Source organism: Solea solea, chromosome 18 (assembly GCF_958295425.1).
Source record: "Solea solea chromosome 18, fSolSol10.1, whole genome shotgun sequence".
NCBI classification, from domain to species: domain Eukaryota; kingdom Metazoa; phylum Chordata; class Actinopteri; order Pleuronectiformes; family Soleidae; genus Solea; species Solea solea.
The window spans coordinates 15,612,925-15,635,141 of NC_081151.1; the positions used below are offsets into that span (position 1 = coordinate 15,612,925).

Sequence of the window (22,217 nt, forward strand, 5' to 3'; positions counted from 1 at the left end):
TGCGGAAGCGCACACACATAAAAACAGACACAGAGCCACCAGAAAGCCAAGCTATGATGACTCCACCCATGTTGAGGAGGTACTATAGCAATGGAAAACCATCCAAAACCGTGTCTGACGTGCCGTGCTGGAACTGTATAGTGGGAAAAAATATATATATATTAAAACTAGTGAGTGATATGAAGTGATCATTACATTTCCATCGCTCCATTTTTCTACATTCGCTTTGAGCTCGTTTTATGGCAATGACCCAAATCTGCTTTGGGGATGGGGTAAGATGCTCCCTCCTTTGCTTGTCTTCAACTGTTGTAATATTTTGGGGCACATCAGCTTTTCATTATATTCACTTGACCTTTTGTAGAAAATGCTCTGTCTGAAATGAGGAACCTGGTACTAAACTAGTTGTATAGTTGATCGTGTTATATGTCTATGTTTTGATTCAAACTGGTATGTAAAAATGAAGGGCTTGACCATTTATATTTGGACTTCTTACATCAGTTTGAAGCAATAGAGTTTATGCCCTTCATCCAGTTCATCAGGCTTTTATAGCACATGACCATGTCCCCAAGGACTTAAAAATAAGAAGAGTCAGCAACTTTTCAAAATTACCATCCCCCTTTCCATACAACACAGAGGAGAAACACAAATGGACTGTATGACACTTTTTTAACATACAGTATATTAACTTGTTTATCGTTATTGTTTTAAATGATAAGCTAAGATAAAATGTTCTACTTGATGTTTATCCTGCTGATGTTTGAGAACGCTATCCTTCCATTTTGTTTTGTTAAACATAAACTATATGTATCGTAACATTGAGTTCGTGTGCGTGTTTTTCCTTAGACCAGTCTGGAGTTCCGTGTCCATTTACGCTACGAGTTCCTGATGTTGGGCATCCAGCCAATCATCGACAAACTACGTTCCCATGAAAATGCCACGCTGGACAGGTATGTCAGCTGCACCGAAAGCTGAAACTCTGAAATATAATTGACAAATAAATTGCAAGACAATTTTATCCGTGTCCTGAGGTCACTTGTTACAGAATATTGTTGTCTTCCAGACACCTGGACTTTTTCGAGATGTTGAGGAATGAAGATGAGCTAATGATCTCCAAACAATTTGATGCTGTAAGTAATCATAACCTTTTTTAGATTTCATGATCTAGTACACACTCTGCCTGGGCCACACAGGATAAATGAGCAGCGAGTCACAGACCAACTTGCTTTTCCTATATCTGAGTATCAGAAAACACTTGCTGCATAATGTAGGCCAATGAAATGTGTTGCTCTTAGATGAAGGTATTTTTGGTAGCAAAACTCCTGCCAATAAATTGTGTACTTGTATACAATTGTCATACATGTGTATCATAAAATTTGAATTTTTTTTCTACCCTGTAAATACAACACAGAAGTCACAAGTTCACAAAAAATTAATTAAAGCTACACAAATCCTGTTCTGTGCATCACAAGTTAAAAAAAGAGTTTTACGCTTACAGTTTTGCTCATACCACCTCAGTATATTTGGAGCAAATCACATTTGCACTCAATTTCTACCTTTTTTTCTGTCTTACGTACAGTACAGTACAGTACAGCATATGAAAGTAAGACACTTTTTGAACATATAAACAGATAGATAAACTAAAAACATTGAAAAAGACAAAGAAAACAATATATATATATATACATATATATATATATGTGTGTGTGTATACAAAAATAACCCAAATGATAATATATATAAAAAAATGATATCCAATCAAAAGGTTTTGCAGTTTCTAACTGCAGTGCTGGAAGTCCATTAACAAGTAGAGTCGACCAAACAACATCTTTAGCTAACTACTTGGTTCTAAAGGTTTATTCCAGCCAAATACATGCAATTATTATTATTACTATTATTGTTATTGTTATTATTATTATCATAAGATTTGCATGTATTTGGCTGGAATACAAGTGTTGCATGTGGGTAATTAGCTTGTTAACAGGTAAAATGTAGAATCATAGGCTATGAAATTTGCAATTACTAGATCTCAACTCGACATTTAAACAGTTGTAGAGAGGAAAGGCGCATGCCTTTTATTTTTTTTTATAGTCACACATAAACAAACATGTAATAGACCCTGGGTCTGGCAATACAACTGAACAGAACTGAAACAAGCAAACAAATGAACAAAGAATGCAACAAAATGCCTTAAACATTGGGTTTCTACAGTGCCTTGAGATAATGTTTATTATGAGTTGGCGCTATACAAATAAAATAAAATTTAATTGAATTGAATGATGTTGCTGCAGCACTGAGCCTAGGCATTCTAGTAAGCACAGCCTATGGGCAACGAAAGGTAAAGATATAATTATTTTGTGGTGTTTCTAATGTGTTGTGTATGAGATGTTAGTCATTTAACATCTCATACAGCTATGTTGCATCAATTCACATGAAGGTTTACAAGTGTACAAAATGTGATTTGCACCAAATATACAGCATTGGTATGAGCAAAAAAAAGTGTATAACTATTTAAACTTTAGGATTTGTGTTGTTGTAACTGCTGTGTTGTACTTTTCTCTCCCCCCACAAGACACAGTTTCCCACTTTCTTATACAGGTGTTTTTCACCAAATATACTGCGATGACAGTAGTAAAACTTTGAACTTTGAAGATTTTCATTTGTGAGGTGTAGCATGGATTTGTGTAGCTATAATAAAGGATTTGTGAAATTGTAACTTTTGTGTTGTATTTCCAGGGCAGAAAAAAAAATTCTGTGACTTCAAATGTTATGATACATATTTATGACTTTTGTATACAAGTACACAGTTTACTGACATGAGTATGCAGGAGTTGTGCTACCAAAATACCTTCATACTCTTATGTTTTGCTCACATTTGATGTGTGTCTCCATAAAAAAAAAAATATGCATGTATTTGTGCATGCATATTATGTCGCATGTAAATAGCCCCTTTTTGTAAAATCTCCCCATTGTTCTCTATGTTTCTGTTGCCTGAATCCATTATTTTTTTCTCAACAGGGCTTTTATAGTGAAGTTGAATACTGATTTAAAAAATCAGTCAGTTTTTAAAGGCAAGCCTATGCAAAACATGGCCGCAGCTTGAGGTGCGTGAGATGCATCAGATCAGTAACATAGCCCTCACACACTGCATAAGCATCCAGTGTGGCCCAGCAGGCATAAGGGGAAACCAAAATTACTAAATAATAAATGTTACATGTTATTGTTGTATCAGTATTATTATAAGTTTCATCTTATTACACAACCAAGGAGTAGAGTTGTTTTCAGTTTCTGAAGCAGCATATTTACATTTCTCACTTGACATTAAATAATAGTATTAACTGTTTTTTGTTTTTGATATATTGCCTCAGGTCCATATAGAAACTAAAAGTGCCAGCCAGATGTTTGAGCTGATCAAGAAGAAGCTGAACCACACTGAAGCTTACCCTCACCTCCTGTCCGCGCTACAGCACTGTCTCATGATTCCATGTGAGACTTCCTTTCTGTCTGTTAGCCTTCTCGTTTACTAAAAGAGCTATGACTGTGACACTGTCTTGATACCCCTGTCTATGTATCTGCAGATAAGCAGAACAACAACACACTTCAGTACTGGGTATTGTTGGACCGGATAATTCAGCAGCTGGTGCTGCAGACGGACAAAGGTGAAAACCCTGATGCTGCTCCATTAGAGGACTTCAATGTTAAGAATATAATTCGCATGTAAGTGTACAGGCTTCCATCAGCCCATTAATGTCTGGTGATGTAATGAATGAATGAATGACTTAATGGAGTAATACTCTATACTAGACGGGCCTGGAAATTACAACCTGACCCGACCTGGCCCGCAGGTCTTTAAGCCCAAACTTTACAGACCACCGGTGACTTTTCTTTCTTCGAAAAAGCGAATAATGACAAATCTATTAACTTTCTTTCATAAACCTAAATACCATTCTGCTGCGCAAGTGAGATCCATCTAACTGTATTTACTGCAGGCAGAGAGTTGGACATACATAACCACCCAGAGAAGCGCTGTGTAAACCCTGTTAGCCCATTATAAAACTCTTAAATATTGTATTCAGCATGTCCACATTCTGCAACCCCTGGGCCAATAAATTAGCCTTGGCCCAAGAACTTCTAATTACAGTTTATTATTAGGATTGTTGTACTTGATTTTCAATTTAAAAAACGCTCAGCTCAGTATGGGCTTTACAAGGTACCAGTATTCTATCGCGGTCTGAAATAAAAGGATCAGTCAATAACCGCCATATACGGCCGTGTATGTGGAGCCGACACAAGCACTTCCGTATGATGGTGACATCACGGACCAATCCTTGGGCTGATGCCTACAACAGAGATTAGCTTGAGTTACGTTTTACTTGATGGAAAGATAGCAGAGGGTGAGGAGGACGAATGAATCAGCTTCTTGGTAATTGCCTATGAAAGCACAATGTTAAATGACATGAGAAAGGCTATAGTAGCCATAAACAAACAGATACAAACGTTGAACTTGATTCCCAAAAGCCTTACATATACTGTAAGTATAAAAACATGTCATGATTTAATTAAGCTGATGAGAGTTGATCCAGTGTCATAGGCATAGTTCAAAAATAAATATAAAAGAGCAGTTTGGAGCAGGTCTTTATTCTTTTGATACTGTGGTTTGAGTTAAGTTATTGAGTTAAATTGCAGTTTGTCCTGCAAATGTGCCCAAGTTATTGAGCATACCCATGAAAATACAGGTGTGTGCATGCACACAGACACACACACAAAGTTTGCGGCTACACGTTGCAGCTTCTTCTTCCATAGTATTTCCATAGCATAGTAGAAGTGAGATCAGCTTCGGCATTACCAGTAGCATCTGTCTTTGTTAAGAAGTACAGCCAAAGATCGGCACTGTAACAGCCACGATTCAGTTCTCCTGTAAAGCGTTTTTCCTTGTCCATCTTCATTCAACTGAGAAAACACACGCAGTGTCTCGAAATAGCAGTAGCAGTAATGAGCCTTTGCAGGGGTGGCTGCATATTAAGTAGCCATGTGTTATGTCTTTGACGTGCAGCTGATTGGCCAAAAAAACAACAAAAGCACTGGAATGTGATATCACCACACCCCAACTAGGAATTGGTTTACAGCAATCAAACAACCCAAATTAAAATACAAAGTCTATGGTTTTAAGACCCCCAATGAAAATGGTCTCCCAACCTACAAACAACAAATCTTCATAATGTCCAAATGTCTTCTGACTGAAGATTATGCTTTAATATTATGAATAATTTCCATGTTGTTTCTATTAGGCCAAAAAGCATATAGTCTAGCTTTAACCAATGGGTTAACATATTGAAAAAATGAAGGCCGAGTGAGATGCACAGGTTCTTTTAATGCCCAGGGGTAGATGGATTAAGTCAGCACAGATATTATGTTCTTTATTAATGAAACACTTCATAGTTGTGAGATAAAGTCAATTGTGTTGCTAATCTAATATTGCACTGTTTGTGTGTAACTTTGCTTTTAGGCTCATCAAGGAGAATGAGGTCAAACAATGGAAAGATCAAGCAGATAAAATGAGAAAAGGTAAACACACACCCATGACAAGCATGAACATAGACAAATTTAATCTAAGCTATAACTAGCCTTACTTTAGGTAATATAATTTATGTGATGTTTCCTAATTCAACTGGCATTGAAGTAGTGAAAAAGGTGTGTGAACCATAAAACACATTATATCAACAGAAGATGACTCGAGTCAGCAATGTGTGATGCTGGAGACCAATATGATCAGAGCTACTTTGATTCATAAGAGGGCTTGACGGCAGTTCAGTGGCTAGCATTGTTGCCTCACAGCAACTGAATGCCGGTTCAGCCAGATCTTTCTGTGAAGAGTTTGCATGTTCTCCCCATGTGCGTGTATGAGCTCTCTTCCGGTACTTTGGTTTCCTCCCATAGTCCAAAATATGCAGAAGGTTAACTGGACACTCTAAATTGACCATAGATGAGAGTGAATGCTTGTTCATCACTGTGTGTTGGCCCTGCGCAGGACTGGTGATCTGTCCAGGGTGTGACCCCACCTTTTCCACATGTGGAGGATAAAGTAGTAGATGGATGGATGGTTGAGTCATAACATCCATCCATCCAACTTGCCACAGAATATGGGGAAAGAGCGGCAGACTGCTGACGTGATTGAAGCCTGACCTGAAATCTTCAGGTGTGAGGATTTGCTGCTGTACCTCATTCCTGAAATGTGGGCTTCACTACTGTCATTCTGGCTCCACTCTGTTCTGCACCTCGGATGGGCCTTGATCGTTCCACCTTGTTGACAGCACCAGGTGTGGATGCCATTCTTCTGCTTCACTCATGGTGCTGTATGAATGTAGCCCATCTCTGACCACTATGCTCCACCTCACAAGGCAGTGCAATGTGACGTATTATGGAATGGGGTGGATTGTTGATCGGTATCTTGAGGCCAATGGCTGACAAAAACCAGGTGACAGTCAATGGCACCATATTTTCATGCTAGTTTAAAAGGTGCATGTACTCTCTGCCTGTAACCCAGGAAAAAGCTCCAGGAGTCCTCCTCCTAAAGCATGTTTACAGTCCTCCTAAATGGTGTTGACAATGGGGCGCACATCACCCACATCAACCATTGTTAGGCAGCAGACGAATGAAACGTTTTACTGTTATTTTACATCAACCGCTATACAGATGACCGTAGTAATGGTTGTGAGTATGCAGAGCGAAACCAAGATCCGCCATAGGTAGACTGTCGATGATTGAGATGTTTCACTGTGACTTTAGGTCAACAGGGGCCAAGATAAACCCTTGTAAATGCCGAAACCCCGGATTGAACCAGGGACCTTCAGATCTTCAGTCTGACGCTCTCCCAACTGAGCTATTTCGGCACTTTAATGAGCACCTGTGAGCTTGTGGGTGGAAAAAGCACAGCATTATCACCCAAAAAGGCTGTATTTCAATTTTTCATCCTATTAGGACAATAAGAAAAAAGCCTGCAACCCTCTGTACCCGATGATCACGTTTGGCAAATGCAAACATGTTCAACTTTGACTATGTGAGATAGGGAAGTCTTGGGCTAATGGCCAAGGCTCTCTTTTGACATATGGGGCTTTATGTTGCTCCCAGACCAAAAAGTGCACTGTGCAGCACAGATAGTTTCCAAACAACACACATGTCTTGTTTGTGTTGAGTGCCCAACTGGTGTACAGATGACCGTAGTAATGGTTGTGAGTGTGCAGAGCGAAACCAAGATCCACCATAGGTAGACTGTCGATGACTGAGATGTTTCTCTGTGACGTTAGGTCAACAGGGGTCACGATAAACCCTTGTAAATGCCGAAACCCGGGATTGAACCAGGGACCTTCAGATCTTCAGTCTGACGCTCTCCCAACTGAGCTATTTCGGCACTTTTGTGAGCACCCCGTGAGCTTGTGGGTGGAAAAAGCACAGCATTATCACCCTGTGCTGTATGGGCTGTATTTCAATTTTCATCCTATTAGGACAATAAGAAAAAAGCCTGCAACCCTCTGTACCCGATGATCACGTTTGGCAAATGCAAACAACATGTTCAACTTTGACTATGTGAGATAGGGAAGTCTTGGGCTAATGGCCAAGGCAAGTCTTGGGCTGATGGCCAAGGCTCTCTTTTGACATATGGGGCTTTATGTTGCTCCCAGACCAAAAAGTGCACTGTGCAGCACAGATAGTTTCCAAACAACACACTTGTCATGTTTGTGTTGAGTGCCCAACTGGTGTACAGATGACCGTAGTAATAGTTGTAAGTGTGCAGAGCGAAACCAAGATCCACCATACGTAAACTGTCGATTAATGAGATGTTTCTCTGTGACGTTAGGTCAACAGGGGTCACGATAAACCCTTGTAAATGCCGAAACCCGGGATTGAACCAGGGACCTTCAGATCTTCAGTCTGACGCTCTCCCAACTGAGCTATTTCGGCACTTTTGTGAGCACCCCGTGAGCTTGTGGGTGGAAAAAGCACAGCATTATCACCCAAAAAGGCTGTATTTCAATTTTCATCCTATTAGGACAATAAGAACAAAGGCTGCAAACCTCTGTACCCGATGATAACGTTTGGCAAATGCAAACAACATGTTCAACTTTGACTATGTGAGATAGGGAAGTCTTGGGCTAATGGCCAAGGCAAATCTTGGGCTGATGGCCAAGGCTCTCTTTTGACATATGGGGCTTTATGTTGCTCCCAGACCAAAAAGTGCACTGTGCAGCACAGATAGTTTCCAAACAACACACTTGTCTTGTTTGTGTTGAGTGCCCAACTGGTGTACAGATGACCGTAGTAATGGTTGTGAGTGTGCAGAGCGAAACCAAGATCCACCATAGGTAGACTGTCGATGACTGAGATGTTTCTCTGTGACGTTAGGTCAACAGGGGTCACGATAAACCCTTGTAAATGCCGAAACCCGGGATTGAACCAGGGACCTTCAGATCTTCAGTCTGACGCTCTCCCAACTGAGCTATTTCGGCACTTTTGTGAGCACCCCGTGAGCTTGTGGGTGGAAAAAGCACAGCATTATCACCCTGTGCTGTATGGGCTGTATTTCAATTTTCATCCTATTAGGACAATAAGAAAAAAGCCTGCAACCCTCTGTACCCGATGATCACGTTTGGCAAATGCAAACAACATGTTCAACTTTGACTATGTGAGATAGGGAAGTCTTGGGCTAATGGCCAAGGCAAGTCTTGGGCTGATGGCCAAGGCTCTCTTTTGACATATGGGGCTTTATGTTGCTCCCAGACCAAAAAGTGCACTGTGCAGCACAGATAGTTTCCAAACAACACACTTGTCATGTTTGTGTTGAGTGCCCAACTGGTGTACAGATGACCGTAGTAATAGTTGTAAGTGTGCAGAGCGAAACCAAGATCCACCATACGTAAACTGTCGATTAATGAGATGTTTCTCTGTGACTTTAGGTCAACAGGGGTCACGATAAACCCTTGTAAATGCCGAAACCCGGGATTGAACCAGGGACCTTCAGATCTTCAGTCTGACGCTCTCCCAACTGAGCTATTTCGGCACTTTTGTGAGCACCCCGTGAGCTTGTGGGTGGAAAAAGCACAGCATTATCACCCAAAAAGGCTGTATTTCAATTTTCATCCTATTAGGACAATAAGAACAAAGGCTGCAAACCTCTGTACCCGATGATAACGTTTGGCAAATGCAAACAACATGTTCAACTTTGACTATGTGAGATAGGGAAGTCTTGGGCTAATGGCCAAGGCAAGTCTTGGGCTGATGGCCAAGGCTCTCTTTTGACATATGGGGCTTTATGTTGCTCCCAGACCAAAAAGTGCACTGTGCAGCACAGATAGTTTCCAAACAACACACTTGTCTTGTTTGTGTTGAGTGCCCAACTGGTGTACAGATGACCGTAGTAATGGTTGTGAGTGTGCAGAGCGAAACCAAGATCCACCATAGGTAGACTGTCGATGACTGAGATGTTTCTCTGTGACGTTAGGTCAACAGGGGTCACGATAAACCCTTGTAAATGCCGAAACCCGGGATTGAACCAGGGACCTTCAGATCTTCAGTCTGACGCTCTCCCAACTGAGCTATTTCGGCACTTTTGTGAGCACCCCGTGAGCTTGTGGGTGGAAAAAGCACAGCATTATCACCCTGTGCTGTATGGGCTGTATTTCAATTTTCATCCTATTAGGACAATAAGAAAAAAGCCTGCAACCCTCTGTACCCGATGATCACGTTTGGCAAATGCAAACAACATGTTCAACTTTGACTATGTGAGATAGGGAAGTCTTGGGCTAATGGCCAAGGCAAGTCTTGGGCTGATGGCCAAGGCTCTCTTTTGACATATGGGGCTTTATGTTGCTCCCAGACCAAAAAGTGCACTGTGCAGCACAGATAGTTTCCAAACAACACACTTGTCATGTTTGTGTTGAGTGCCCAACTGGTGTACAGATGACCGTAGTAATAGTTGTAAGTGTGCAGAGCGAAACCAAGATCCACCATACGTAAACTGTCGATTAATGAGATGTTTCTCTGTGACGTTAGGTCAACAGGGGTCACGATAAACCCTTGTAAATGCCGAAACCCGGGATTGAACCAGGGACCTTCAGATCTTCAGTCTGACGCTCTCCCAACTGAGCTATTTCGGCACTTTTGTGAGCACCCCGTGAGCTTGTGGGTGGAAAAAGCACAGCATTATCACCCAAAAAGGCTGTATTTCAATTTTCATCCTATTAGGACAATAAGAACAAAGGCTGCAAACCTCTGTACCCGATGATAACGTTTGGCAAATGCAAACAACATGTTCAACTTTGACTATGTGAGATAGGGAAGTCTTGGGCTAATGGCCAAGGCAAGTCTTGGGCTGATGGCCAAGGCTCTCTTTTGACATATGGGGCTTTATGTTGCTCCCAGACCAAAAAGTGCACTGTGCAGCACAGATAGTTTCCAAACAACACACTTGTCATGTTTGTGTTGAGTGCCCAACTGGTGTACAGATGACCGTAGTAATAGTTGTAAGTGTGCAGAGCGAAACCAAGATCCACCATACGTAAACTGTCGATGACTGAGATGTTTCTCTGTGACGTTAGGTCAACAGGGGTCACGATAAACCCTTGTAAATGCCGAAACCCGGGATTGAACCAGGGACCTTCAGATCTTCAGTCTGACGCTCTCCCAACTGAGCTATTTCGGCACTTTTGTGAGCACCCCGTGAGCTTGTGGGTGGAAAAAGCACAGCATTATCACCCAAAAAGGCTGTATTTCAATTTTCATCCTATTAGGACAATAAGAACAAAGGCTGCAAACCTCTGTACCCGATGATAACGTTTGGCAAATGCAAACAACATGTTCAACTTTGACTATGTGAGATAGGGAAGTCTTGGGCTAATGGCCAAGGCAAGTCTTGGGCTGATGGCCAAGGCTCTCTTTTGACATATGGGGCTTTATGTTGCTCCCAGACCAAAAAGTGCACTGTGCAGCACAGATAGTTTCCAAACAACACACTTGTCATGTTTGTGTTGAGTGCCCAACTGGTGTACAGATGACTGTAGTAATAGTTGTAAGTGTGCAGAGCGAAACCAAGATCCACCATACGTAAACTGTCGATTAATGAGATGTTTCTCTGTGACGTTAGGTCAACTGGGGTCACGATAAACCCTTGTAAAGGCCAAAACCCGGGATTGAACCAGGGACCTTCAGATCTTCAGTCTGACGCTCTCCCAACTGAGCTATTTCGGCACTTTTGTGAGCACCCCGTGAGCTTGTGGGTGGAAAAAGCACAGCATTATCACCCAAAAAGGCTGTATTTCAATTTTCATCCTATTAGGACAATAAGAACAAAGGCTGCAAACCTCTATACCCGATGATAACGTTTGGCAAATGCAAACAACATGTTCAACTTTGACTATGTGAGATAGGGAAGTCTTGGGCTAATGGCCAAGGCAAGTCTTGGGCTGATGGCCAAGGCTCTCTTTTGACATATGGGGCTTTATGTTGCTCCCAGACCAAAAAGTGCACTGTGCAGCACAGATAGTTTCCAAACAACACACTTGTCTTGTTTGTGTTGAGTGCCCAACTGGTGTACAGATGACCGTAGTAATGGTTGTGAGTGTGCAGAGCGAAACCAAGATCCACCATAGGTAGACTGTCGATGACTGAGATGTTTCTCTGTGACGTTAGGTCAACAGGGGTCACGATAAACCCTTGTAAATGCCAAAACCCGGGATTGAACCAGGGACCTTCAGATCTTCAGTCTGACGCTCTCCCAACTGAGCTATTTCGGCACTTTTGTGAGCACCCCGTGAGCTTGTGGGTGGAAAAAGCACAGCATTATCACCCTGTGCTGTATGGGCTGTATTTCAATTTTCATCCTATTAGGACAATAAGAAAAAAGCCTGCAACCCTCTGTACCCGATGATCACGTTTGGCAAATGCAAACAACATGTTCAACTTTGACTATGTGAGATAGGGAAGTCTTGGGCTAATGGCCAAGGCAAGTCTTGGGCTGATGGCCAAGGCTCTCTTTTGACATATGGGGCTTTATGTTGCTCCCAGACCAAAAAGTGCACTGTGCAGCACAGATAGTTTCCAAACAACACACTTGTCATGTTTGTGTTGAGTGCCCAACTGGTGTACAGATGACCGTAGTAATAGTTGTAAGTGTGCAGAGCGAAACCAAGATCCACCATACGTAAACTGTCGATTAATGAGATGTTTCTCTGTGACGTTAGGTCAACAGGGGTCACGATAAACCCTTGTAAATGCCGAAACCCGGGATTGAACCAGGGACCTTCAGATCTTCAGTCTGACGCTCTCCCAACTGAGCTATTTCGGCACTTTTGTGAGCACCCCGTGAGCTTGTGGGTGGAAAAAGCACAGCATTATCACCCAAAAAGGCTGTATTTCAATTTTCATCCTATTAGGACAATAAGAACAAAGGCTGCAAACCTCTGTACCCGATGATAACGTTTGGCAAATGCAAACAACATGTTCAACTTTGACTATGTGAGATAGGGAAGTCTTGGGCTAATGGCCAAGGCAAGTCTTGGGCTGATGGCCAAGGCTCTCTTTTGACATATGGGGCTTTATGTTGCTCCCAGACCAAAAAGTGCACTGTGCAGCACAGATAGTTTCCAAACAACACACTTGTCTTGTTTGTGTTGAGTGCCCAACTGGTGTACAGATGACCGTAGTAATGGTTGTGAGTGTGCAGAGCGAAACCAAGATCCACCATAGGTAGACTGTCGATGACTGAGATGTTTCTCTGTGACGTTAGGTCAACAGGGGTCACGATAAACCCTTGTAAATGCCGAAACCCGGGATTGAACCAGGGACCTTCAGATCTTCAGTCTGACGCTCTCCCAACTGAGCTATTTCGGCACTTTTGTGAGCACCCCGTGAGCTTGTGGGTGGAAAAAGCACAGCATTATCACCCTGTGCTGTATGGGCTGTATTTCAATTTTCATCCTATTAGGACAATAAGAAAAAAGCCTGCAACCCTCTGTACCCGATGATCACGTTTGGCAAATGCAAACAACATGTTCAACTTTGACTATGTGAGATAGGGAAGTCTTGGGCTAATGGCCAAGGCAAGTCTTGGGCTGATGGCCAAGGCTCTCTTTTGACATATGGGGCTTTATGTTGCTCCCAGAACAAAAAGTGCACTGTGCAGCACAGATAGTTTCCAAACAACACACTTGTCATGTTTGTGTTGAGTGCCCAACTAGTGTACAGATGACCGTAGTAATAGTTGTAAGTGTGCAGAGCGAAACCAAGATCCACCATACGTAAACTGTCGATTAATGAGATGTTTCTCTGTGACGTTAGATCAACAGGGGTCACGATAAACCCTTGTAAATGCCGAAACCCGGGATTGAACCAGGGACCTTCAGATCTTCAGTCTGACGCTCTCCCAACTGAGCTATTTCGGCACTTTTGTGAGCACCCCGTGAGCTTGTGGGTGGAAAAGGCACAGCATTATCACCCAAAAAGGCTGTATTTCAATTTTCATCCTATTAGGACAATAAGAACAAAGGCTGCAAACCTCTGTACCCGATGATAACGTTTGGCAAATGCAAACAACATGTTCAACTTTGACTATGTGAGATAGGGAAGTCTTGGGCTAATGGCCAAGGCAAGTCTTGGGCTGATGGCCAAGGCTCTCTTTTGACATATGGGGCTTTATGTTGCTCCCAGACCAAAAAGTGCACTCGGAAGCACAGATAGTTTCCAAGCAACACACTTGTCATGTTTGTGTTGAGTGCCCAACTGGTGTACAGATGACCGTAGTAATGGTTGTGAGTGTGCAGAGCGAAACCAAGATCCACCATAGGTAGACTGTCGATGACTGAGATGTTTCTCTGTGACGCTAGGTCAACATGGGTCACGATAAACCGTTGTAAATGCCGAAACCCGGGATTGAACCAGGGACCTTCAGATCTTCAGTCTGACGCTCTCCCAACTGAGCTATTTCGGCACTTTTGTGAGCACCCCGTGAGCTTGTGGGTGGAAAAAGCACAGCATTATCACCCTGTGCTGTATGGGCTGTATTTCAATTTTCATCCTATTAGGACAATAAGAAAAAAGCCTGCAACCCTCTGTACCCGATGATCACGTTTGGCAAATGCAAACAACATGTTCAACTTTGACTATGTGAGATAGGGAAGTCTTGGGCTGATGGCCAAGGCTCTCTTTTGACATATGGGGCTTTATGTTGCTCCCAGACCAAAAAGTGCACTGTGCAGCACAGATAGTTTCCAAACAACACACTTGTCATGTTTGTGTTGAGTGCCCAACTGGTGTACAGATGACTGTAGTAATAGTTGTAAGTGTGCAGAGCGACCTTCAGATCTTCAGTCTGACGCTCTCCCAACTGAGCTATTTCGGCACTTTTGTGAGCACCCCGTGAGCTTGTGGGTGGAAAAAGCACAGCATTATCACCCTGTGCTGTATGGGCTGTATTTCAATTTTCATCCTATTAGGACAATAAGAAAAAAGCCTGCAACCCTCTGTACCCGATGATCACGTTTGGCAAATGCAAACAACATGTTCAACTTTGACTATGTGAGATAGGGAAGTCTTGGGCTAATGGCCAAGGCAAGTCTTGGGCTGATGGCCAAGGCTCTCTTTTGACATATGGGGCTTTATGTTGCTCCCAGACCAAAAAGTGCACTGTGCAGCACAGATAGTTTCCAAACAACACACTTGTCATGTTTGTGTTGAGTGCCCAACTGGTGTACAGATGACTGTAGTAATAGTTGTAAGTGTGCAGAGCGAAACCAAGATCCACCATACGTAAACTGTCGATTAATGAGATGTTTCTCTGTGACGTTAGGTCAACAGGGGTCACGATAAACCCTTGTAAATGCCAAAACCCGGGATTGAACCAGGGACCTTCAGATCTTCAGTCTGACGCTCTCCCAACTGAGCTATTTCGGCACTTTTGTGAGCACCCCGTGAGCTTGTGGGTGGAAAAAGCACAGCATTATCACCCAAAAAGGCTGTATTTCAATTTTCATCCTATTAGGACAATAAGAACAAAGGCTGCAAACCTCTATACCCGATGATAACGTTTGGCAAATGCAAACAACATGTTCAACTTTGACTATGTGAGATAGGGAAGTCTTGGGCTAATGGCCAAGGCAAGTCTTGGGCTGATGGCCAAGGCTCTCTTTTGACATATGGGGCTTTATGTTGCTCCCAGACCAAAAAGTGCACTGTGCAGCACAGATAGTTTCCAAACAACACACTTGTCTTGTTTGTGTTGAGTGCCCAACTGGTGTACAGATGACCGTAGTAATGGTTGTGAGTGTGCAGAGCGAAACCAAGATCCACCATAGGTAGACTGTCGATGACTGAGATGTTTCTCTGTGACGTTAGGTCAACAGGGGTCACGATAAACCCTTGTAAATGCCGAAACCCGGGATTGAACCAGGGACCTTCAGATCTTCAGTCTGACGCTCTCCCAACTGAGCTATTTCGGCACTTTTGTGAGCACCCCGTGAGCTTGTGGGTGGAAAAAGCACAGCATTATCACCCTGTGCTGTATGGGCTGTATTTCAATTTTCATCCTATTAGGACAATAAGAAAAAAGCCTGCAACCCTCTGTACCCGATGATCACGTTTGGCAAATGCAAACAACATGTTCAACTTTGACTATGTGAGATAGGGAAGTCTTGGGCTAATGGCCAAGGCAAGTCTTGGGCTGATGGCCAAGGCTCTCTTTTGACATATGGGGCTTTATGTTGCTCCCAGACCAAAAAGTGCACTGTGCAGCACAGATAGTTTCCAAACAACACACTTGTCATGTTTGTGTTGAGTGCCCAACTGGTGTACAGATGACCGTAGTAGTAGTTGTAAGTGTGTAGAGCGAAACCAAGATCCACCATACGTAGACTGTCGATTATTGAGATGTTTCTCTGTGGCGTTAGGTCGACAGGGGCCACGATAAACCCTTGTAAATGCCGAAACCCGGGATTGAACCAGGGACCTTCAGATCTTCAGTCTGACGCTCTCCCAACTGAGCTATTTCGGCACTTTTGTGAGCACCCCGTGAGCTTGTGGGTGGAAAAAGCACAGCATTATCACCCAAAAAGGCTGTATTTCAATTTTCATCCTATTAGGACAATAAGAACAAAGGCTGCAAAACTCTGTACCTGATGTACCTGATGATAACGTTTGGCAAATGCAAACAACATGTTCAACTTTGACTATGTGAGAGAGGGAAGTCTTGGGCTAATGGCCAAGGCAAGTCTTGGGCTGATGGCCAAGGCTCTCTTTTGACATATGGGGCTTTATGTTGCTCCCAGACCAAAAAGGTCTGGGAGCACAGATAGTTTCCAAGCAACACACTTGTCATGTTTGTGTTGAGTGCCCAACTGGTGTACAGATGACCGTAGTAATAGTTGTAAGTGTGCAGAGCGAAACCAAGATCCACCATACGTAAACTGTCGATTATTGAGATGTTTCTCTGTGAGGTTAGGTCAACAGGGGTAACGATAAACCCTTGCAAATGCCGAAACCCGGGATTGAACCAGGGACCTTCAGATCTTCAGTCTGACGCTCTCCCAACTGAGCTATTTCGGCACTTTTGTGAGCACCCCGTGAGCTTGTGGGTGGAAAAAGCACAGCATTATCACCTAAAAAAGGCTGTATTTCAATTTTCATCCTATTAGGACAATAAGAACAAAGGCTGCAAAACTCTGTACCTGATGTACCTGATGATAACGTTTGGCAAATGCAAACAACATGTTCAACTTTGACTATGTGAGAGAGGGAAGTCTTGGGCTAATGGCCAAGGCAAGTCTTGGGCTGATGGCCAAGGCTCTCTTTTGACATATGGGGCTTTATGTTGCTCCCAGACCAAAAAGTGCACTCTGCAGCACAGACAGTTCCCAAGCAACACACTTGTCATGTTTGTGTTGAGTGCCCAACTGGTGTACAGATGACCGTAGTAATGGTTGTGAGTGTGCAGAGTGAAACCAAGATCCACCATAGGTAGACTGTCGATGACTGAGATGTTTCTCTGTGACGTTAGGTCAACAGGGGTCACGATAAACCCTTGTAAATGCCGAAACCCGGGATTGAACAAGGGACCTTAAGATCTTCAGTCTGACGCTCTCCCAACTGAGCTATTTCGGCACTTTTGTGAGCACCCCGTGAGCTTGTGGGTGGAAAAAGCACAGCATTATCACCCTGTGCTGTATGGGCTGTATTTCAATTTTCATCCTATTAGGACAGTAAGAAAAAAGCCTGCAACCCTCTGTACCCGATGATCATGTTTGGCAAATGCAAACAACATGTTCAACTTTGACTATGTGAGATAGGGAAGTCTTGGGCTAATGGCCAAGGCAAGTCTTGGGCTGATGGCCAAGGCTCTCTTTTGACATATGGGGCTTTATGTTGCTCCCAGACCAAAAAGTGCACTGTGCAGCACAGATAGTTTCCAAACAACACACTTGTCATGTTTGTGTTGAGTGCCCAACTGGTGTACAGATGACCGTAGTAATAGTTGTGAGTGTGCAGAGCGAAACCAAGATCCACCATAGGTAGACTGTCGATGACTGAGATGTTTCTCTGTGACGTTAGGTCAACAGGGGTCACGATAAACCCTTGTAAATGCCGAAACCCGGGATTGAACCAGGGACCTTCAGATCTTCAGTCTGACGCTCTCCCAACTGAGCTATTTCGGCACTCTTGTGAGCGTCCCGTGAGCTTGTGGGTGCAAAAAGCACAGCATTATCACCCTGTGCTGTATGGGCTGTATTTCAATTTTCATCCTATTAGGACAATAAGAAAAAAGGCTGCAACCCTCTGTACCCGATGATAACGTTTGGCAAATGCAAACAACATGTTCAACTTTGACTATGTGAGAGAGGGAAGTCTTGGGCTAATGGCCAAGGCAAGTCTTGGGCTGATGGCCAAGGCTCTCTTTTGACATATGGGGCTTTATGTTGCTCCCAGACCAAAAAGTGCACTCGGAAGCACAGATAGTTTCCAAGCAACACACTTGTCATGTTTGTGTTGAGTGCCCAACTGGTGTACAGATGACCGTAGTAATGGTTGTGAGTGTGCAGAGTGAAACCAAGATCCACCATAGGTAGACTGTCGATGACTGAGATGTTTCTCTGTGACGTTAGGTCAACAGGGGTCACGATAAACCCTTGTAAATGCCGAAACCCGGGATTGAACCAGGGACCTTCAGATCTTCAGTCTGACGCTCTCCCAACTGAGCTATTTCGGCACTCTTGTGAGCGTCCCGTGAGCTTGTGGGTGCAAAAAGCACAGCATTATCACCCTGTGCTGTATGGGCTGTATTTCAATTTTCATCCTATTAGGACAATAAGAAAAAAGGCTGCAACCCTCTGTACCCGATGATAACGTTTGGCAAATGCAAACAACATGTTCAACTTTGACTATGTGAGAGAGGGAAGTCTTGGGCTAATGGCCAAGGCAAGTCTTGGGCTGATGGCCAAGGCTCTCTTTTGACATATGGGGCTTTATGTTGCTCCCAGACCAAAAAGTGCACTGTGCAGCACAGATAGTTTCCAAGCAACACACTTGTCTTGTTTGTGTTGAGTGCCCAACTGGTGTGCAGCACAGTGCAGCACAGATAGTTTCCAAACAACACACTTGTCATGTTTGTGTTGAGTGCCCAACTGGTGTACAGATGACCGTAGTAATAGTTGTGAGTGTGCAGAGCGAAACCAAGATCCACCATACGTAAACTGTCGATTATTGAGATGTTTCTCTGTGACGTTAGGTCAACAGGGGTCACGATAAACCCTTGTAAATGCCGAAACCCGGGATTGAACCAGGGACCTTCAGATCTTCAGTCTGACGCTCTCCCAACTGAGCTATTTCGGCACTTTTGTGAGCACCCCGTGAGCTTGTGGGTGGAAAAAGCACAGCATTATCACCCAAAAAGGCTGTATTTCAATTTTCATCCTATTAGGACAATAAGAACAAAGGCTCCAAAACTCTGTACCTGATGTACCTGATGATAACGTTTGGCAAATGCAAACAACATGTTCAACTTTGACTATGTGAGAGAGGGAAGTCTTGGGCTAATGGCCAAGGCAAGTCTTGGGCTGATGGCCAAGGCTCTCTTTTGACATATGGGGCTTTATGTTGCTCCCAGACCAAAAAGTGCACTCGGAAGCACAGATAGTTTCCAAGCAACACACTTGTCATGTTTGTGTTGAGTGCCCAACTGGTGTACAGATGACCGTAGTAATGGTTGTGAGTGTGCAGAGTGAAACCAAGATCCACCATAGGTAGACTGTCGATGACTGAGATGTTTCTCTGTGACGTTAGGTCAACAGGGGTCACGATAAACCCTTGTAAATGCCGAAACCCGGGATTGAACCAGGGACCTTCAGATCTTCAGTCTGACGCTCTCCCAACTGAGCTATTTCGGCACTTTTGTGAGCACCCCGTGAGCTTGTGGGTGGAAAAAGCACAGCATTATCACCCAAAAAGGCTGTATTTCAATTTTCATCCTATTAGGACAATAAGAAAAAAGTCTGCAAACCTCTGTACCTGATGTACCTGATGATAACGTTTGGCAAATGCAAACAACATGTTCAACTTTGACTATGTGAGAGAGGGAAGTCTTGGGCTAATGGCCAAGGCAAGTCTTGGGCTGATGGCCAAGGCTCTCTTTTGACATATGGGGCTTTATGTTTCTCCCAGACCAAAAAGGTCTGGGAGCACAGATAGTTTCCAAGCAACACACTTGTCATGTTTGTGTTGAGTGCCCAACTGGTGTACAGATGACCGTAGTAATGGTTGTGAGTGTGCAGAGTGAAACCAAGATCCACCATAGGTAGACTGTCGATGACTGATATGTTTCTCTGTGACGTTAGGTCAACATGGGTCACGATAAACCCTTGTAAATGCCGAAACCCGGGATTGAACCAGGGACCTTCAGATCTTCAGTCTGACGCTCTCCCAACTGAGCTATTTCGGCACTTTTGTGAGCACCCCGTGAGCTTGTAGGTGGAAAAAGCAAAGCATTATCACCCTGTGCTGTATGGGCTGTTTTTCAATTTTCATCCTATTAGGACAATAAGAAAAAAGGCTGCAACCCTCTGTACCCGATGATAACGTTTGGCAAATGCAAACAACATGTTCAACTTTGACTATGTGAGAGAGGGAAGTCTTGGGCTAATGGCCAAGGCAAGTCTTGGGCTGATGGCCAAGGCTCTCTTTTGACATATGGGGCTTAATGTTGCTCCCAGACCAAAAAGTGCACTCGGAAGCACAGATAGTTTCCAAGCAACACACTTGTCATGTTTGTGTTGAGTGCCCAACTGGTGTACAGATGACCGTAGTAATGGTTGTGAGTGTGCAGAGTGAAACCAAGATCCACCATAGGTAGACTGTCGATGACTGAGATGTTTCTCTGTGACGTTAGGTCAACAGGGGTCACGATAAACCCTTGTAAATGCCGAAACCCGGGATTGAACAAGGGACCTTCAGATCTTCAGTCTGACGCTCTCCCAACTGAGCTATTTCGGCACTTTTGTGAGCACCCCGTGAGCTTGTGGGTGGAAAAAGCACAGCATTATCACCCTGTGCTGTATGGGCTGTATTTCAATTTTCATCCTATTAAGACAATAAGAAAAAAGCCTGCAACCCTCTGTACCCGATGATCACGTTTGGCAAATGCAAACAACATGTTCAACTTTGACTATGTGAGATAGGGAAGTCTTGGGCTAATGGCCAAGGCAAGTCTTGGGCTGATGGCCAAGGCTCTCTTTTGACATATGGGGCTTTATGTTGCTCCCAGACCAAAAAGTGCACTGTGCAGCACAGATAGTTTCCAAACAACACACTTGTCATGTTTGTGTTGAGTGCACAACTGGTGTACAGATGACCGTAGTAATAGTTGAAAGTGTGCAGAGCGAAACCAAGATCCACCATACGTAAACTGTCGATTATTGAGATGTTTCTCTGTGAGGTTAGGTCAACAGGGGTAACGATAAACCCTTGCAAATGCCGAAACCCGGGATTGAACCAGGGACCTTCAGATCTTCAGTCTGACGCTCTCCCAACTGAGCTATTTCGGCACTTTTGTGAGCACCCCGTGAGCTTGTGGGTGGAAAAAGCACAGCATTATCACCCAAAAAGGCTGTATTTCAATTTTCATCCTATTAGGACAATAAGAACAAAGGCTGCAAAACTCTGTACCTGATGTACCTGATGATAACGTTTGGCAAATGCAAACAACATGTTCAACTTTGACTATGTGAGAGAGGGAAGTCTTGGGCTAATGGCCAAGGCAAGTCTTGGGCTGATGGCCAAGGCTCTCTTTTGACATATGGGGCTTTATGTTGCTCCCAGACCTTTTTGGTCTGGGATAGTTTCCAAGCAACACACTTGTCATGTTTGTGTTGAGTGCCCAACTGACCGTAGTAATGGTTGTGAGTGTGCAGAGTGAAACCAAGATCCACCATAGGTAGACTGTCGATGACTGATATGTTTCTCTGTGACGTTAGGTCAACATGGGTCACGATAAACCCTTGTAAATGCCGAAACCCGGGATTGAACCAGGGACCTTCAGATCTTCAGTCTGACGCTCTCCCAACTGAGCTATTTCGGCACTTTTGTGAGCACCCCGTGAGCTTGTGGGTGGAAAAAGCACAGCATTATCACCCAAAAAGGCTGTATTTCAATTTTCATCCTATTAGGACAATAAGAAAAAAGGCTGCAAACCTCTGTACCTGATGTACCTGATGATAACGTTTGGCAAATGCAAACAACATGTTCAACTTTGACTATGTGAGAGAGGGAAGTCTTGGGCTAATGGCCAAGGCAAGTCTTGGGCTGATGGCCAAGGCTCTCTTTTGACATATGGGGCTTTATGTTGCTCCCAGACCAAAAAGGTCTGGGAGCACAGATAGTTTCCAAGCAACACACTTGTCATGTTTGTGTTGAGTGCCCAACTGACCGTAGTAATGGTTGTGAGTGTGCAGAGTGAAACCAAGATCCACCATAGGTAGACTGTCGATGACTGATATGTTTCTCTGTGACGTTAGGTCAACATGGGTCACGATAAACCCTTGTAAATGCCGAAACCCGGGATTGAACCAGGGACCTTCAGATCTTCAGTCTGACGCTCTCCCAACTGAGCTATTTCGGCACTTTTGTGAGCACCCCGTGAGCTTGTGGGTGGAAAAAGCACAGCATTATCACCCAAAAAGGCTGTATTTCAA

At 43.6% G+C, this 22,217-nt stretch overlaps 1 protein-coding gene and 28 non-coding genes across 29 annotated transcripts in view; 1 reads left to right on the forward strand and 28 right to left on the reverse strand.

Moving 5' to 3' along the window:
- The window catches only part of daam1a (dishevelled associated activator of morphogenesis 1a), a 70,144-nt gene that overhangs the window by 16,699 nt on the left and 31,228 nt on the right, over nt 1–22,217 (forward strand). Inside the window, exons 9-13 of the mRNA XM_058615269.1 lie at nt 844–947; nt 1,061–1,127; nt 3,366–3,483; nt 3,576–3,714; nt 5,504–5,562. Coding sequence (XP_058471252.1) covers nt 844–947; nt 1,061–1,127; nt 3,366–3,483; nt 3,576–3,714; nt 5,504–5,562 — 487 coding nt within the window. The remainder of the gene's footprint in view (nt 1–843; nt 948–1,060; nt 1,128–3,365; nt 3,484–3,575; nt 3,715–5,503; nt 5,563–22,217) is intronic.
- Nucleotides 6,815–6,887, reverse strand: trnaf-gaa (transfer RNA phenylalanine (anticodon GAA)). The gene has a single exon. It is a non-coding gene; the product is annotated as a tRNA-Phe (tRNA).
- trnaf-gaa (transfer RNA phenylalanine (anticodon GAA)) lies at nt 7,333–7,405 on the reverse strand. The gene has a single exon. It is a non-coding gene; the product is annotated as a tRNA-Phe (tRNA).
- On the reverse strand, nt 7,884–7,956 carry trnaf-gaa (transfer RNA phenylalanine (anticodon GAA)). The gene has a single exon. It is a non-coding gene; the product is annotated as a tRNA-Phe (tRNA).
- On the reverse strand, nt 8,429–8,501 carry trnaf-gaa (transfer RNA phenylalanine (anticodon GAA)). The gene has a single exon. It is a non-coding gene; the product is annotated as a tRNA-Phe (tRNA).
- Nucleotides 8,980–9,052, reverse strand: trnaf-gaa (transfer RNA phenylalanine (anticodon GAA)). Its single transcript has one exon. It is a non-coding gene; the product is annotated as a tRNA-Phe (tRNA).
- On the reverse strand, nt 9,525–9,597 carry trnaf-gaa (transfer RNA phenylalanine (anticodon GAA)). Its single transcript has one exon. It is a non-coding gene; the product is annotated as a tRNA-Phe (tRNA).
- On the reverse strand, nt 10,076–10,148 carry trnaf-gaa (transfer RNA phenylalanine (anticodon GAA)). Its single transcript has one exon. It is a non-coding gene; the product is annotated as a tRNA-Phe (tRNA).
- Nucleotides 10,621–10,693, reverse strand: trnaf-gaa (transfer RNA phenylalanine (anticodon GAA)). Its single transcript has one exon. It is a non-coding gene; the product is annotated as a tRNA-Phe (tRNA).
- Nucleotides 11,166–11,238, reverse strand: trnaf-gaa (transfer RNA phenylalanine (anticodon GAA)). Its single transcript has one exon. It is a non-coding gene; the product is annotated as a tRNA-Phe (tRNA).
- trnaf-gaa (transfer RNA phenylalanine (anticodon GAA)) lies at nt 11,711–11,783 on the reverse strand. Its single transcript has one exon. It is a non-coding gene; the product is annotated as a tRNA-Phe (tRNA).
- trnaf-gaa (transfer RNA phenylalanine (anticodon GAA)) lies at nt 12,262–12,334 on the reverse strand. Its single transcript has one exon. It is a non-coding gene; the product is annotated as a tRNA-Phe (tRNA).
- On the reverse strand, nt 12,807–12,879 carry trnaf-gaa (transfer RNA phenylalanine (anticodon GAA)). Its single transcript has one exon. It is a non-coding gene; the product is annotated as a tRNA-Phe (tRNA).
- On the reverse strand, nt 13,358–13,430 carry trnaf-gaa (transfer RNA phenylalanine (anticodon GAA)). Its single transcript has one exon. It is a non-coding gene; the product is annotated as a tRNA-Phe (tRNA).
- On the reverse strand, nt 13,903–13,975 carry trnaf-gaa (transfer RNA phenylalanine (anticodon GAA)). The gene has a single exon. It is a non-coding gene; the product is annotated as a tRNA-Phe (tRNA).
- trnaf-gaa (transfer RNA phenylalanine (anticodon GAA)) lies at nt 14,865–14,937 on the reverse strand. The gene has a single exon. It is a non-coding gene; the product is annotated as a tRNA-Phe (tRNA).
- On the reverse strand, nt 15,410–15,482 carry trnaf-gaa (transfer RNA phenylalanine (anticodon GAA)). Its single transcript has one exon. It is a non-coding gene; the product is annotated as a tRNA-Phe (tRNA).
- trnaf-gaa (transfer RNA phenylalanine (anticodon GAA)) lies at nt 15,961–16,033 on the reverse strand. The gene has a single exon. It is a non-coding gene; the product is annotated as a tRNA-Phe (tRNA).
- On the reverse strand, nt 16,512–16,584 carry trnaf-gaa (transfer RNA phenylalanine (anticodon GAA)). The gene has a single exon. It is a non-coding gene; the product is annotated as a tRNA-Phe (tRNA).
- trnaf-gaa (transfer RNA phenylalanine (anticodon GAA)) lies at nt 17,067–17,139 on the reverse strand. Its single transcript has one exon. It is a non-coding gene; the product is annotated as a tRNA-Phe (tRNA).
- trnaf-gaa (transfer RNA phenylalanine (anticodon GAA)) lies at nt 17,618–17,690 on the reverse strand. Its single transcript has one exon. It is a non-coding gene; the product is annotated as a tRNA-Phe (tRNA).
- On the reverse strand, nt 18,169–18,241 carry trnaf-gaa (transfer RNA phenylalanine (anticodon GAA)). Its single transcript has one exon. It is a non-coding gene; the product is annotated as a tRNA-Phe (tRNA).
- On the reverse strand, nt 18,792–18,864 carry trnaf-gaa (transfer RNA phenylalanine (anticodon GAA)). Its single transcript has one exon. It is a non-coding gene; the product is annotated as a tRNA-Phe (tRNA).
- trnaf-gaa (transfer RNA phenylalanine (anticodon GAA)) lies at nt 19,346–19,418 on the reverse strand. The gene has a single exon. It is a non-coding gene; the product is annotated as a tRNA-Phe (tRNA).
- On the reverse strand, nt 19,897–19,969 carry trnaf-gaa (transfer RNA phenylalanine (anticodon GAA)). The gene has a single exon. It is a non-coding gene; the product is annotated as a tRNA-Phe (tRNA).
- Nucleotides 20,448–20,520, reverse strand: trnaf-gaa (transfer RNA phenylalanine (anticodon GAA)). Its single transcript has one exon. It is a non-coding gene; the product is annotated as a tRNA-Phe (tRNA).
- Nucleotides 20,999–21,071, reverse strand: trnaf-gaa (transfer RNA phenylalanine (anticodon GAA)). The gene has a single exon. It is a non-coding gene; the product is annotated as a tRNA-Phe (tRNA).
- Nucleotides 21,532–21,604, reverse strand: trnaf-gaa (transfer RNA phenylalanine (anticodon GAA)). Its single transcript has one exon. It is a non-coding gene; the product is annotated as a tRNA-Phe (tRNA).
- trnaf-gaa (transfer RNA phenylalanine (anticodon GAA)) lies at nt 22,072–22,144 on the reverse strand. Its single transcript has one exon. It is a non-coding gene; the product is annotated as a tRNA-Phe (tRNA).